We start from the raw sequence: 15,503 nt of genomic DNA on the forward strand, positions 1-15,503 counted from the left end.
TTAAGTTTGGCTCACTTATGGTTTGGTCTAGGCATTTATAATTCATTCAAGGCATGTGATGATCGAGAGTCTTATAATTTTTTTTTATAATTTTAATTAGGGATATGTTTAGTCAAATTACTTATTTTTTTAGGAGTTAATAAATTGTAAGGGGTATGCAATTGGCTAAGAGGACACTTATTTTGAATGGGAGGGAGTATTAGTATTAAGTAAGATACAAATACAATATGATTGGAGGTTGAATTGTACCGACAGGTAAAAATACAGAAAAAATTATACTGACACCTGTGTTTACAGTAATTAATAATTTGTAGGACCCAATTAGTAGTTGCTTGTAAGCTCCTCCTAATCCAGTGCATCCTCTTCGTTCTTGAGGTCACTACTCATTCTGAACTTTGCTGGATCTCTTTGTTCTAAGTAATAGTTTAGGCAACAGTTTAATAGGAGGAATTCGTAATCGTGTAGATAGGGCAAAGCAATTGCAAGGATTCATTTAATCAACCAAAATCAGATCGAACGGCGAAGCATTGTCGGCATCTCGCTCTCTGTCCACAGATCTCTATCTTACTCCTTTTCACGACTTCAGCTCTGTTTCCGTTATTGGTAAGCATTCTCAGTTTTCATTTTCCTTCGCTGTGTGTTTTTTTGTGTGTGTGTGTGAGAGAGAACATATTATGTATATTTTTCTCCACTTGCTAATCATTTTGTTCCTTCAGCTTTATAAAGTGTTGCTATGCTTTTCGTTCTGCTGTTCCTTGCATTATCAACTTATTTTTGTTGTTTCCTTTTTGTATTGTTATTATTTGTTGCTTGCTGACATGCTTAGTCTTGTCTGTCTGTCGTTCATATATTCCTTTTCCTCTAGTTTTATTGCTTCTGTTTTAACCTTTTTAAGTTGCTTATATGCTTTTGTTTCTGCATTGATTCAACGTTGAGAAAATCCGACTGTTGAGGAGTTGGACGCAAATTTCTTGCTTACTTCGTTACCAGATATTACAGGTTGTTAGAATTATGTTCAGTTCTGTTAGTTCTATAATTAGGGAAAAGTTAAGTTGCATAAATGTGAGTTTGCTAAAAATTTTCATAGCACATTCCTTTGGTGAATTTTCCTTTAACTGCATGGTGCAGATTGGCTTATTCAAAACATGGGTTGAGTCACTGTGCATAGTTGTTTATAAATTGACTGCTAAAGTTGGTTTTCCAGTGTGTCTAGTGGCAAGGTTTTTTGCCTTTTCAAGGAATTCCGTGTCGTTTAAAATTTATATTGTATTGTTATTGCGCAGTTACATTCATGTTTTGTAATAGTATATCTAATTCAATTACCTGCTTTAGTGCTTGCTTTGACTTATCAGGTTGTTTTAATTGTTTCGCTGAAACAAATATTACTTGTGATATTAGTAAATTGACGTGTGACACATTTATCATACTTTTCCAGGTTTTACCAGTCCATGTTTCTATACCGGCATACATAGACACAAGGCTGGTGCATCCTAAATCATCATTAAGGAATGAATGCAGCAGTTGAACTGAATTTTCACCTCCTATCTGCAAAAATCTCCTGGATCCTAGTTGATTGATTTTTCTATTGGAGAGAAATTCTTTGTAATTTTTAGAGGCCGAGGCCATTTGGACTGCCAAGTGACTTACAATGATGATCAGCAAACAACTTTTATTGACTTATTTTTTTCTCCTTGTCTATATTTTGCTTTCATCAGGAGTTATTTTGTATAACAAGGTATGCACCTTTTTCCAAGTATTTCATGATTGTCTTCGACTTCATTGGACCCATGGATTATTCTGTCAGTTGGAATCTGTTTACAGCTATAACTTAAGTGCAATTGATCGATGGTAGAAACACAAAAGCGTTATATTTAAACTGTGATTCGGGCAACCTCTGAGAGCATACACCAAATTGACAAGCTGCTGTCATTTATTACCACTAGATTCCAAGGAAAACTTAGTAGGGACATGTAATGGATCACTTACATTATTTGATTAGCAACCAAAAAAAAGTAAGAGAGTAAAACATGCAAAATATTTGCTGCTAATCCAAAATCAACTTTTATATCCATTCAAAACTGAACAGAGAAGGGACACAGGTTTCTTTACTTCCCATCCAATTAAACCAAACAACATGAAGGGTAGAACAATTCTTTATGAGAGAACCAATGTTTTTCATTTGGGAAATATTTTGAGACCGCTGTCAGTGCAGACATGAGGCGTTTAGGTAATCAGGAAGAAATAAACAAATGATGAGGGAGATATGAATCCAATGATGTGGACCCGAAGTAGTGTTGATCTAGATTTGGCCCCATTTGGCAATAATAGATACACAATTCTTCTTTTAACTGTTAGTATTTAATGCTTGTGTGTGAAGTATAAATTATGAAGCTATATTGATCCTCTAGAATAAGGAACGTGTTCAAGAATACCACTTTCTTGCTCCACTGCGCCCTTGCTGCATAACATTGTCTTGACTTTTCCAACATCATGCATTAAGGGAGTGAGCACACAGCAGGGCACTTCTTATAAACTTCATTTGTTCAAAACGCATCACAATGACTGACTTGTATGTGTCTTCCCTTTTACTACACCACCGTAGCGTGGCATTGGTTTTTTTTTTTTTTTGGGGGTGGGGGGGTGGGGGGCCGTGTGTGTGTGTTCTGTTTTTGTCAGTCTGTATTTGTGCATCATAAGTTTAGGGAGAAGTTTCTGTTCGATACAATTACTCAATGACGTAGGTGTAGATTTATTTACTTTCCAATATATTCAGTACGACCTCATGATTCTTCTTTTGTCTTTTGTTTTATGTCTTTTGCAGTGGGTACTTTCACCAAAATATTTCAATTTCCCATTTCCAATTACTCTTACCATGATACATATGGGCTTTTCAGGCTTAGTAGCTTTCATTCTTATCCGTGTGTTCAAGGTATGCCAATTACGAATTACTGAATTTTTCTTTCTTTGAGAAAAAATTATGAATTACTGATTACAGTGACATTTTTCTTGTACTTTTTGTCATCTCTGCTCTTCTGGATAATGGCTTCTGGCTACTCTAGTTATTGATGACATTAGTGTAGAACTGTTTGCTTTTCTGAGATAGTTATGCATTACATTTCAAACAGGTTGCTTTCTGTAGGTTTTAGTGTTATACGAGATTGAGATGATGTATGTGTTAAAAGGCCCAGGATTTTCTTCAGATTTTGTCACATACTTATTTTGTTCCTATTTGTTGTTGTCGATATTATTGTGTATGTAAATGCACCATGACGATTGTGCTGCCTGAGTTCAGTTTATTCATTGGTTTCCCATTCAACGATAAATCTATCTTGTCCAATCAAACTTCACCCATAGCAGCACAAAATTCTCTCCCCCCTTGCTCTTATTTTTTTCACTTCTTCTTCAACTGCTTCTTGTCTTTCAACGACTGATATTTGTGTCGAGCAGTTATCAGATCGACGATCAAGGTTAAGCATTCCACCTATCTCTTTAAGGCGTTTGCATTGTCTTGCAAGGATAGAAGTGCCTTGCCTAGTACTTTCTGATTAGAAGGTTCTGAATTTTCATCGGCAGCTTGTTACAGTACTTTGACTAGTAGAAAAAGGGTTTTCCATTGAAATATTTTTAGGGATCTGGAAGGGAAAGGTATGTCTATGGCCTAGCAATTCTTTTACTCTGCTTTAGCAGTCTTGTAATTCTAACTCTTATACATGTTAGTTTTTAGCAAACAAAATTAAGCACCTCATATGTAATTAGAGTTTAGTGTTGTATGTTAATTTAAAATGTTCGATTCATATGAGAGCTTATTCGTTTATTTTGAGACTCACCCTTTATCACAATTCCTTGGGTTCTTTAATATTGTTGTTGATCAATCTTTGTGCGAAAACTTGCCAATTGAGAAATGTACTGTGCTGGTGAAATTTTTTTGCACTTTTTCCACTTCCCTGGGGACTGAGGAGAGTGGTTGTGGCCATGCAAATGAACTTCCTTGGAGAACTTGTTAAGTCTCTGTTTGTGTAAAAGGTTTTATGGGCGTTTGGTCATCTTTAGCTTCTGAATTTGGTTTTGTTTTTACTTTGTCTATATTGGAAATTTAATTTACCATGCCTGATCTTAGTGCTTTGATTCTCGTATTACGGGTCACCTAGCTTTCCCTCTTAATTCCTGATTATCTTTTGCAGGTTGTATCACCTGTCAAGATGACTCTTGAAATGTGAGAATTGCAGATTTGAACTGCTTTCCCTTTGAAACTTATCTTTATTCTCATTCTCCATTTATTACTGAATTTGCAGATATGCAACGTGCGTTATTCCAATCAGCGCATTCTTCGCTGCAAGTCTTTGGTGAGCTCTCTACTTCGAGGAGCAAGAATATTTATTAGTTTCTTTAATGGATTCTGTCATTCATGATCCTTTGTGACTTGTTGGTACTTATTCTTTTGAAATTGGAGCCTGTTAGACGTACTCCTTTATATTTTTTCTGCATATTGATCTAGAGCTTAATACAATGTACTAGCTAACAGTGTTCTGTCATAATGTTTGACACTGTTGGCCATTGATCTTCCATACGGAGATGAAGCATTATTTTACCTTGGGTTGGTTGGGTGGAAACGGAGGTCTAAAAGAATCTGAATTAATTGAAGATTTCCCTCAAGTATGAAAGCTTTCATATCTGCAGGTCCATCCTCTACATGGCTGATCAGTTTCTCTCATTGTCTTATCAAACCTGAAATTGACGTTTCATTACCTTTAGGGGTCGTTTGGTAGGATGCATTAGATAAGCTAATGCATGCATTAGCTTTGTGTATTAATAATACATTGTTTGGTAGACATTTTGAACCTATGCATTAGTTATGCAAGCATTAGTTATACATCCTATTTGGTATTATCCTATGCATAACTAATGCATAGAAAACAATGGTATTAGCAATGCAATGGGTTTTAATGCATGCATTAGCTTAGTTAAAGACAAAATTGTCCTTCAAAATTTATGCTTGATTAAAATATGCTAGTTAATATATTAATGCAAGTTCAAAATAATCCAAATAGTGAGAAATAAAATTATATCCCTAGTAAATAAATAAATAATTAGCATATTTCCTTTTTTATAAATAAATATTTAATTTTATTTTACAATATAGGTAGACAAATAAAATATTTTTTTTTAAAACTTTTTCATATAATAACATTTCTCAAACATATGTTTCTTTTAAAAAGTTAAGAGTGTGGACTAGTTTTGAGGGCATTTTTGTAAACAAACAATTCTTTTAGAAACTGTGCAATGCTTTAATACATCAAACCAAACAATGGATAAGAAATATGTCAGCGTAACTAATACCAGCATAACTAATGCAAGCATAACTAATACGAACATTACTAATACATCCTATTCAGCATTATTCTTATGCACCCTACCAAACGACCCCTTAGACAATGATTGAGCTCCCATTTCATATTTCCCACAAAACAAGAACAATGGGCACATGCAAGAGAAAATGTTCTACATTAAAAGTAGTGAGATTTTGAATGTTTGACTTGAAGTTGATAAGCTGCTTTACCTACCGAGCATGAGCTAGAAGTAAATATGAGACTTGCAGTCTACTGGCTTTCTCCTGGATGCTTTCATTAATAATAATTCACAGTTATATAAATAGAAAAGGACTGAATCTGCTCAATTGTTATCAATACAAATGTAATGGATCTACTCCCACTTGTTATTGTTTAATTTTCTCTTTTGCTGATGACAGAGAAGTCCTTGTTTTTTTGGTATCCTTTTAGCTCTTTTTTAAAACTATTTTCAGAAATGTTGGCATTTCATATTTCAGGTTAATGTGAATAGTGAGTGATAGTCGATTTTCAGACTTTAGAGTTATCCTACACCTTTTTACTTGTTTATGTTGGTGGACAGATTCTTTAGCTTTTCCTGGTCCTTTGTTGGACACTACTTGTATCTGTACTTTAGTAAAGGAGAAAGTATACTTAGGCCAGAAATCAGGATGATAATAATAAAAATGGACTCCTCCATGTGTGGATCATTATGTTCTTCGTAGAGATGGCAATTGGAAGGGTTGTATGCATTCTCCCTGCTTGGCATTGTACCCACCTCACACCACAATGAGAATTATTAACCCGCCCCACAAATCACTTTCCATACCAATTGTACCCTGCTCCCCGAAAAAAGAGGAAAAGAAAAAAGAGGCATTGTGTCCAGTTGCAGTCTATTGTTCTTTGGCATGGCAGTGTAATTGATTTTTCACTTCTTGTCTCCTTGTTCCTCCCACTCCTAGGTTCCACTGTTGTCAAAGGCGAAAAGCTCTAAAAAGCACAATTTAAGTGTGGGCTTTAGCAAGAAAGGCGTAACGAAGGAAAAAAAATAAAAATATACATTTAGTTTAAGAAAAAAGTAACATATTCGTTCATAACGTTTTCCGTAACAACTAATACACTTATTTGCCGATTATATTTGTTGTTTAGTACCACTCTATTCAAGATAGAACTCATGGGCAATGAGTGTGCCCGCTTAAGTGCCTTGCCTACACTAAAGCGCAGGTTAAGCAAGGTGAAGCGCCCTCCTCGAGCTTTTCTGAGCTTCAAGGCTTAAGCGCGCTTTAAATGAGCCTTTGACAACACTGCTAGGTTCTTAATTTCTCATGGAGAATTTTAGTTGCATACGGTTTCTGTCATAGCTAGTGAGTTGAGGCTATGATGTCCAAATTTTTTGTCTCTGAAAAAAGCATATGTTGTGCTTGCAGGTTTGGCAACACTGCTTATCTATTCATTTCTGTGGCCTTCATCCAGATGCTCAAAGCTCTGAGTATGTCCATATACTTCACTCTTTTCTAGTTGTGAATTCCTGTGCTTGGGAATCTACTGAATGGCTGTAGCTTTTTCTATATTGAAATGACAGTGCCGGTGGCCACCTTTGTCATGGCTGTTATTTGTGGAACCGACAAACTAAGATGCGATGTATTCTTGAACATGTTGTTGGTCAGTGTTGGTGTTGTAATATCCTCCTATGGGGAAATTCACTTCAACATAGTGGGTACAGTTTACCAGGTGACTGGGATATTTGCTGAGGCTCTTAGGCTGGTGTTAACTCAAGTTCTTCTTCAGAAGAAGGGATTAACTCTCAATCCTATCACCAGTTTATATTACATAGCTCCATGCAGGTATTTTTCTTTAGTCTTGTAAGGTTGACTTATCTGTTCTCATTTGGTCAAACTGGTGTTTTTGTTCAGGTCTATATGATTCCAATTAGAATTTTGCTGTCAGTGATTCCAAGCCTTACCCTTGCTCACCACACCCTAGGAATAGGGGGGGGGGGAAGGATAGGAGGAGTTAAGAGCAACTTTTCCTTTTGATTACTTCTGACTACAGTAACTCCTGATACATTAATATCATCTTACTGCACCTAAAATCTGTTGAAATGTGTGTATCACATTATCTATATAAGCTTTAGGTGTTAGAGAAGGGGTACTTCTATACATTACTCCCTCTATTCCATTTTATGTGGCACTATTTTCTTTTTAGTCTATTCCAAAAAGAATGACATGTTTCGATGTTTGGAAACAATTTAACTTTAACTTTCCATTTTATCCTTAATGACATGATTTAATAGCCACACGAATTGATGGCATGTTGCTACAAGTTGTGAAAAGTCTTTCTTTCTTTCTTAAACCTCTTGTCCAGTCAAATAGGTTCACGTAAAATGAGAAGGAGGGAGTATTACTTATTTTTTAGGTCTTCAATAAGATCAGATATACAGAAGATGTTGAAACTTCAAAGTTGTATTGGATTATTCATTTGTCACGAATTGCATAAACAGTTGTAGCTAAAGTTGAAAGGTCTTCCATTACGGTTGGTAGTACACGGTGTATAGAAAGTTGAAGTATTTTATGATTAACTTTGCTGCTGTGTTGACAAAGTACATTTACGTGTTCACGAACACCTGTTCTAAACGAGGTAAAAGTTAAAATCCACATATGTCTCTGGTCCTAACAGCATGTGTGCATGCTGCTTCTGGGAGACCATGTCACTCTACATTGTAGTCCTCCTAACTTTACTATTCTGCTTTTGTATTTGCATTATCTAACATGGGATTGTACATAAAGGACATATTTTATGATGAAATATTGCAGCTAATATTCTCTTGATTTATTTTAAAAGGATATGGTTTCCAGTTGCTGTATTTACTTTAGAACTCATCCTTTGTGATGGATAGGCTTGCAAATTACAATAAGGTTATTTTTCTTATACTGTTGCTTGTTTAGTATACTTCTAAGAAACAAGAGATGTTATCTTTAAATTTCCGGTTAAGATGTAGTCCTGTGTATATATCTTTCCTGCAAGCCATGCCTATGTCTTGGCTTTGATGAAATCAAAAAATGTGCAGTTGATGACAATATGGGTATATACTTGCTAGTTCTTTTGTGGAAAATCATGTTAGCAATTGTATGAATGGTTTCTTGGTACATAGATATAGAAGGGGTATGCATGTCTATATCCTCTGACATGCAGGATGCAATGACTGTTTTACATATTTGCTTACATTTTCTCCAAAGTGAGGTGTAGCTTCTATAAACTACTGGCTTCAAAGGCAAACTCTCTCTCTGTGTGCATGGTTGAGAGTAATTTTTGTAAATTAAATGTCATTCTTCTGTTGTGTAGAGTCTCATGTATGTGATATTTTCCTGTTTCTTGAGGTACTTATCAATTTTTGTTTTAATATGCACAGCTTCATCTTTCTTTTCGTCCCATGGTATCTTCTGGAGAAGCCTGAAATGGAAGTCTCACAGATTCAATTCAATTTTTGGATTTTCTTTTCAAATGCACTATGTGCACTTGCTTTGAATTTCTCAATTTTCTTGGTGATTGGTAGAACTGGTGCTGTAACCATCCGAGTGGCTGGTGTGCTGAAGGATTGGATATTAATTGCGCTTTCAACTTTACTTTTTCCGGAGTCGACGATAACCACACTTAACATTACAGGCTATGCAGTAGGTAAGCTTAATATTCCTTATTTGTGGGAACTTTATGCTAAGAAACAACATATTGATACTTATTAAAAGGAAAAGAATGGCATATTGATGATTTTTTTTTGTTTTTGTTTTAGCATTATGTGGTGTCGTGATGTATAACTACTTGAAAATCAAGGACGTTCGAGCATCCCAGCTTCCTGTAGATAGTATTATAGACCGAACAGCTAAGGTCAGATTTCGTGAAGTCTCAAGAATGACTTCCAGACTATTGCTTCTTTTTCAGTTTTTATATTACAACTTTTTTGTTCATTGTTTTACCGGGTGTTTCCAAATTTCCCAAGAGGAACATAAGTGTATTTGCATGCTTCTTTTTGTTTCTTGGAGGGCTGGTGTTCTTGTTATAATCATCAAATTCAAAATACAAAACAATTATCATAATAATATGTTTAAGGTTAAGCTATAGAGTTTGCTTAGAGAAAAGCTACATTTTAATTTTCATAAGCAAAAGATTCTTATAAACACTTAATGCAAGCAATGAATAAGCATATTTTACATCTTCTGCCTATCCAATTTCTGTTTCCCGTACTATTATAAGTAATCTAATTTGCTTTGTGCTCGTCATAGTCAAAAAATAAAACTGAAAAGGAATATATCTTATTAAGTCACATGCATCTAAGTGTGCTCTAGCGTTCAATGGGTGAAAACCATCAGAGACCAGTGTTTAAATTCCATGTATAGACAAAAACATTAGTTGATTCTTCAAATCTGCCTAAGGCTTGATGGACCAGTGGAATAGTCGAGGTGAGTGCAGGTAAAAAGAAAGAGACACATGATTGCTTAATTGTCCGTGAAGGTTAGTGTCTTTGTAAATCATGAAAGATTCGTCTTTCATATGATTTTCCTTGGATGGTTGTCGTATAGTTAACTCAGTTAAAAGTTCACCTTGCCTGCATTTTGCCTTTTACAGGAGCTTAAGATGGAGAAGAAGTCATCTGATCTGCACTTGCCAGATGATAATACTATTCTTGGGGGAAGAAGTACAAACAACGGTTCTTCAGATTCAACAGTGGATGAGGAAGCTCCATTCATACCATCAACAAGGATCTCTCATCTCGGGCGAAGTAACCTCTCAACGTAAGCACTATTAGTTCCTCGAAATGTCAATTTTTGGTGCAGTTTCAGTTGCTAGAGTTATAGATCAAGCAAGATTGAAGAGAGCAGGTCTTGTGTATACAGCCTCCACCATTTTGCTAAGAGTTGCATTTCCTTGCAAAATGCCTAGTGCTATCAACCCCTATAAGGTCATGTGTTGTAATATTTTAGGGCTATTGACATTCAAGAACTATTATTCTTTTATTACATAGCACTCACATATGCATATTATCATCATACATGCAATTTCGTCGTGCCTTGGCAATCTTGATTTCGAAAGTGTGCCGGCTGAAAATATGTTCTGTCATTAGAGATAAATATCATCGTTCACCCAAAATTGTTACTGTCATAGAAGACAGCCACTAAGTGGCTGGTTTGAGAAAAGGCCTCTTGTCTTCGTTTTGAATTTTAGTAGAGTAATTATTTTGTTCTATATCCTAAATTTCTACTAATTCGTGTTCTACTTTTTCTTTTCTGTCTCTATTGTTGCTTAAAAAAACAATTTTCAGTTTGATTTTCCCTTTCATTTTAGTTCGCTCGTATTGGTCATGCCTGTCCATAAATGCAATACCCTGTCGTTCTCTAGCTCGGTGTTCCTTCGCACTCCCCGTGGCACTAGTTGAGTTGAATAGAACCAATTTTTGTTACAATATGTCAATATCTGATTATTCCGAATTGAATTTGACTGTAACTAAATTTTAAACAACCCAACCGAATTAAATCTGACCCAAATATTCTGTTTTTGCTTTTTTATTGTAAGTGTCCTTGAAAGTTAACCGTCATCACAAAAGAACAATGTGGACGGTGAAATTTTTCATCAGCAGATTTAGAGCTCGTTTTTTCAACAACTTTACTTGCAAATAAACAATCATTACTTCATTTACAAGTTGAGGTTTGTTTGCAAATTTTGGGAAAGAATTTGAACTTCACGTTGACATAATTATGTCAAATTGAACTAGTGATTTGGAGCGTATTTCAACTTCAAACAACTTTTTTCCCAAGTTCCATTTACAAATTTCAACTTTTGCGGACTTCCTTTTTATCTTGAGCCGAGGGGCTATCGGAAATAGACTCTCTAACTTCTCAAGGTAAGGGTAAGGTCTTCACACACACTACCCTTCCCAGATCACACTCGTGTGTGATCTTATACTGGGTTTGTTATAGTTGTTGTTGTTGCAAAATTTCTTTTCAGAAAATAATATAACTGTCCAAATATAATTACAACTTTCATAACTCTTTTTGACTTCAACTTCAAATAATCTTTTTTTGTCAGCGTCAACTCGATTTTTTTCTGTATACTTCACTGCCCAGTTCTAGCTTCAAATGTTTGTGGGCTATATTCCTGGAGTAATGCTAGGCCCAAAATTTCCCAAGCCTGTACACTACACTGGTTGGGAAAATACAGAACAGTATGAATATAGATGAGGCTGAAAACTATCATCTTATCCACCACCATACTCATCACCAAAATCTAAGAAATGCAACTATTTTTGATATGTGCTTAACTACTCATGTTGTTTAATTTGTCTATTATACATTATAGCTGCAACTCACTGCGGTAGAAAAAGCAGAAGCTTCTTTTCCAATGGAGACACAATTGTGGCGCAATAAAACGCACAATTGTATTGGTACGTACCCCACTCGAAACCTAGCACTTTCTTTGGGTTCGGTCTCATTCCTCTTCCTGTTTATACGTAGCTACACAGTGGCACATCACCTCTTTTCTGCGTTATTGATGGTGAAACACAAAATGTTTTGATTGCTTTAATTCCTTTTATGGCAGGGATTGAGACAACGAGACTCCAAAATCAGCTTCCATTTTTACATAGAAGGTGGCAGCAACCTTTTTTTCAGCCGTTTAATTCCTTATTTTTCCACAGTGTAACTTTTCGAAGCATTCACCTCAATGCAACAAAGGTATCTTTGTCTTCCTCGTTGTATTAGAAATCGATTAGAGAACTTGGTACATACATCAGTGCAACTTGTTTAATTTCTAATTCCTCACAAGAGTTTATATTTAGTACATACCTCTCTGGTCCATATTATCTACTTTTATGAACTTTGCACGGTTCTTAAGGAAGACGTTTAGTACTTTTTTTCACACAAGAATTTATTTTTAGAACATACATCCGGTCGTTCATATTATCTGACTTTTAAGATTTTTGCATGACTCTTAAGAAAGATATTTGATTGACTTAGTTATAATAATTTTTGTCTAAACCACCCTTTATCTTCTTTTTTAAACGTATCACTTAATTAACACTTTATGATCGAGGAATAAGGGTGAATTAACACACACACACCGACAACAAAAAAACAAGCACTTCTTGTTGTTCTAAAACATCAAATATTTCGGAACAAATTTAGTTTGGCAGGACAAGTAACATGGACAGGAGGGAGTATTCAGTTTGAATTATAATTCCAAAACTGAAAATTCTACTGTTTTTGTGTCTAAACTAATTCAGACATTGGCTACAAGAAGGAGAAGAGCAAACATACAGACAGAGACTTATGTGCTAATGGAACCTGGTAAGTCCGAGGAGTTCGTAAGTGAGGAAGAATTAAGGGAGAGGTTAAAAGGGTGGCTAGAAAATTGGCCAGGCAATGAGTTACCAAAGGATCTTGCTAGATTTGAAGAAATTGATGATGCAGTTCAATACCTAGTAAAATCTGTTTGTGAGCTTGAAATTGATGGAGATGTGGGTTCCATTCAGTGGTACGAAGTTCGTTTGCAACAAGACATGGAATAGTGACTAAAATCAAGCCTAAGCTACTTGCTGCTTCTTGTCATTACTTGTCGGATTAGAATGTAATTAGTTGTTTCTATCTATTAAAACATATTACTAATTCTTTCGTCTCATTCTATCTATAGTAATAATTTAGTCATCATCATCTGTTCTAGTGCTTATATTCCTGGACGGACGTACGTTGTGGATAGTAGATTAGGTATACTCACTACTTTCGAATTGAACTATATGGGATCGTCTGGTAGGATGTATTAGCTTTAGTACTGTTAATTCTTTATTTGATACACTTTTTCAATTTATGTATTAATTATATACACCCTATTTGATACTATCCTATGTAAAATAATACATATATAGCAAACTATGAAATTAGCAATACCAAGACTATTAATACACGCATAAGCATGGTTAAAGATAAAATTACCCTTGAAGTCCCTCAAATCTAAAGAATGTGAAGGGCAGTTTTGTAAACAAATAATTTATAAAAAAAATTATACAATGCATATCATTTTTAATACACTACACCAAACAAAGAAATAATCTAGCATAACTAATACTCACATTACTAATACCCGCATTACTAATACACTTTATTCACTACTATTTTATACACTCTACCAAACGACCCCTATAAGTTTAAGTGTGTGTATATATATATATACATACATCCTCGCTTCAGACCCAGCTCTGCGACAAGAACCAATTCTTAATGGGATATCTTATGTAAAAGTCAACTTAATGTATGCTAATTATCTTACTAGGTTCAATAACGTCCACTTTGTAAGGAGAGGCGGAGCCAGGATTTGATTCTTGTGAGTTCAGAATTTTAGTTTTTTAAAGTTACTAGGTTCTAACTTAAGAATTTTTACATATTCAATGATTTTTTAAAGACAAATATAAAATTTGGACTAAATTTAGTTGGTTCGGCCGAACCCGCAGCCGAAGGGCTGCCTCCGCCCTTGTTTGTAAGAGAAAAATTCCTTAAAAGATAGTGGTATTTGTTTTTCATTTGTGCTTTGAAAAAATAAATATTTAGTACATTAAAATAGATTAATTTTCATTAGAACAAAAGCATATAGAAAATTTATAAAGTTAAACTTAATTAGGTTGGAAATGAGATATAAATATACAATTTGTTGATTTAGTTTGATGTCTTTTAGCCAAAGTAAAAAAAAAGCAGAAAGGTTGGCTAGGGAGGGGTCTTTTTCACCTTAAACCAAGGTAATTATTTTGTTTCAATTCATGTGACCATTACTTTTTTAGCCTATTTCAAAAAATTATTTCTAGATTTGAAATAATTTAAAATTTTATTTTATCCTTAATGATAAATTTTATAATCAAACAAACATTATGATATTTTTAAATAAAAAATTTCAAAAGTGTGTTTTCTATTCTTTAAAGTCTGATTTCTATTAATCATTCTTAATGATGAAAACAAAAACAAAAATCAGAGTCGAATTCGCATTACGAACTCTTGTACATAAATCAATGTTTAAAAATAGTAGGCCGGATTCAAATTTTACTTTTTCTTCATGTTCTCGGGTGGGGCGGGTAGGGCTGAAGGGGGTAAAGGTACTCTTAAGTTGAGAATCGGGTCCTAAAACATAAGGACATTGACAGAGAAATCTAATGAGTTAGCTAAGATTCTCCTGAAGAGGAAATTTATATAGCCTTTGTCCAGGAGACTAGATGGGTGGGTACTAAGGCTCGAGATGCAGATGAGTTTAAACTATGGTACTCAGGAGGTGTAAAGTGTAGGAACGAGGTAGGTATTTTGGTTGATAGGGAACTCAGAGAGCTAGTGATAAATGTGAGACGCTTGAATGGTAGGTTGATGGCTATTAAGCTAGTCGTTGGAGGGCAACATATTCATGTTATTAGTGCTTATATACCTCTTGCGGACTTGGGCGAAGAGGTTAAAAGACACTTATGGAAGGATTTGGACGAGGTTTTGCAAGGTGTCCCACACTCCGACAAGCTGTTCATAGGTGTAGATTTTAATGGCGTTATTGGGGCGTCTGCTAGCGGTTACGACGAAGTGCATGATGACTTCAATTTTGGATATAGAAGTGAAGGAGGTACTTTGCTTTTGGATTTTGCTAGTGCTTTTGATTTAGTTATAGCTAACTCATGTTTTCACAAAAGGGAGGAGCATTTGGTCACCTTCCATAATATGGTGTCCAAGAGCCACATTGATTATCTTCTCTTCAGAAGGTGCAATAGAGGTCTATGCTCAGATTGCAAGGTTATCCCGACCGAGAATATAGTAACCTAATATAGCCTCTTTGTTATGGACTTAGAAATTCAGAGGAGGAGGAATAAGAGGGTCGCGTGTGGCCAACCAAAGATCAAGTAGGGAGTCTTGACTAAGGATATCGCCCTACAATTAGGGGAGAAGTTGCAAATAATAGGGGCCTAGAGGAGTAGTAGGGACACATGTAATATGTAGACCTCGACAGCGAATTGCATTTTGGAAGCCGCTAGAGAGGTGTTAGGGGTCTTGAAGGGTCACCCTAATGGACACAAATGATACTGGTGGTGGAATGGACAAGTCCAGAAAAAAGTGAAAGCCAAGAAAGCAGTATTGTTACATCCCGTACTTTAATATTAAGATGTGTCGTAGTAAT

General features: G+C 35.3%; 3 protein-coding genes across 3 annotated transcripts; all 3 read left to right on the forward strand.

Annotated features, from left to right (window-relative positions):
- The first annotated feature begins 366 nt into the window (after nucleotides 1–366).
- On the forward strand, nucleotides 367–10,368 carry LOC104220786 (probable sugar phosphate/phosphate translocator At3g17430). The gene is made up of 10 exons (XM_009771717.2): nucleotides 367–603; nucleotides 1,436–1,735; nucleotides 2,822–2,929; nucleotides 4,182–4,213; nucleotides 4,293–4,343; nucleotides 6,752–6,813; nucleotides 6,907–7,168; nucleotides 8,734–8,999; nucleotides 9,112–9,206; nucleotides 9,945–10,368. The coding sequence occupies exons 2-10, from the start codon at nucleotides 1,649–1,651 to the stop codon at nucleotides 10,113–10,115; spliced, it is 1,134 nt and encodes a 377-aa protein (XP_009770019.1). The 5' UTR covers nucleotides 367–603; nucleotides 1,436–1,648; the 3' UTR covers nucleotides 10,116–10,368.
- Nucleotides 10,369–11,573: 1,205 nt separating this feature from the next.
- On the forward strand, nucleotides 11,574–12,989 carry LOC104220785 (protein CHLORORESPIRATORY REDUCTION 7, chloroplastic). The gene is made up of 3 exons (XM_009771716.2): nucleotides 11,574–11,757; nucleotides 11,913–12,046; nucleotides 12,595–12,989. Exons 1-3 carry the CDS (start codon nucleotides 11,715–11,717, stop codon nucleotides 12,877–12,879), a joined length of 462 nt encoding a protein of 153 aa, XP_009770018.1. The 5' UTR covers nucleotides 11,574–11,714; the 3' UTR covers nucleotides 12,880–12,989.
- Nucleotides 12,990–14,710: 1,721 nt separating this feature from the next.
- On the forward strand, nucleotides 14,711–15,151 carry LOC104220787 (uncharacterized). Its single transcript, XM_009771718.1, has one exon. The coding sequence runs from the start codon at nucleotides 14,711–14,713 to the stop codon at nucleotides 15,149–15,151; it is 441 nt and encodes a 146-aa protein (XP_009770020.1).
- Nucleotides 15,152–15,503: the final 352 nt, after the last annotated feature.

This window comes from Nicotiana sylvestris, chromosome 2 (assembly GCF_000393655.2).
Source record: "Nicotiana sylvestris chromosome 2, ASM39365v2, whole genome shotgun sequence".
In the NCBI taxonomy this organism is placed as follows: Eukaryota; Viridiplantae; Streptophyta; class Magnoliopsida; order Solanales; family Solanaceae; genus Nicotiana; species Nicotiana sylvestris.

Coding starts and splice junctions, on each gene's coding strand:
- LOC104220786 (XM_009771717.2), top strand. CDS start 1,649: ATGATGATCAGCAAACAACTTTTATTGACTTATTTTTTTCTCCTTGTC. Junction 6,814..6,906: donor CCAGATGCTCAAAGCTCTGA/GTATGTCCATAT, acceptor TTGAAATGACAG/TGCCGGTGGCCACCTTTGTC. Junction 9,000..9,111: donor CATTACAGGCTATGCAGTAG/GTAAGCTTAATA, acceptor TTTTTGTTTTAG/CATTATGTGGTGTCGTGATG.
- LOC104220785 (XM_009771716.2), top strand. CDS start 11,715: ATGGAGACACAATTGTGGCGCAATAAAACGCACAATTGTATTG. Junction 11,758..11,912: donor TAAAACGCACAATTGTATTG/GTACGTACCCCA, acceptor CTTTTATGGCAG/GGATTGAGACAACGAGACTC. Junction 12,047..12,594: donor TTCACCTCAATGCAACAAAG/GTATCTTTGTCT, acceptor AAACTAATTCAG/ACATTGGCTACAAGAAGGAG.
- LOC104220787 (XM_009771718.1), top strand. CDS start 14,711: ATGGCTATTAAGCTAGTCGTTGGAGGGCAACATATTCATGTTATTAGT.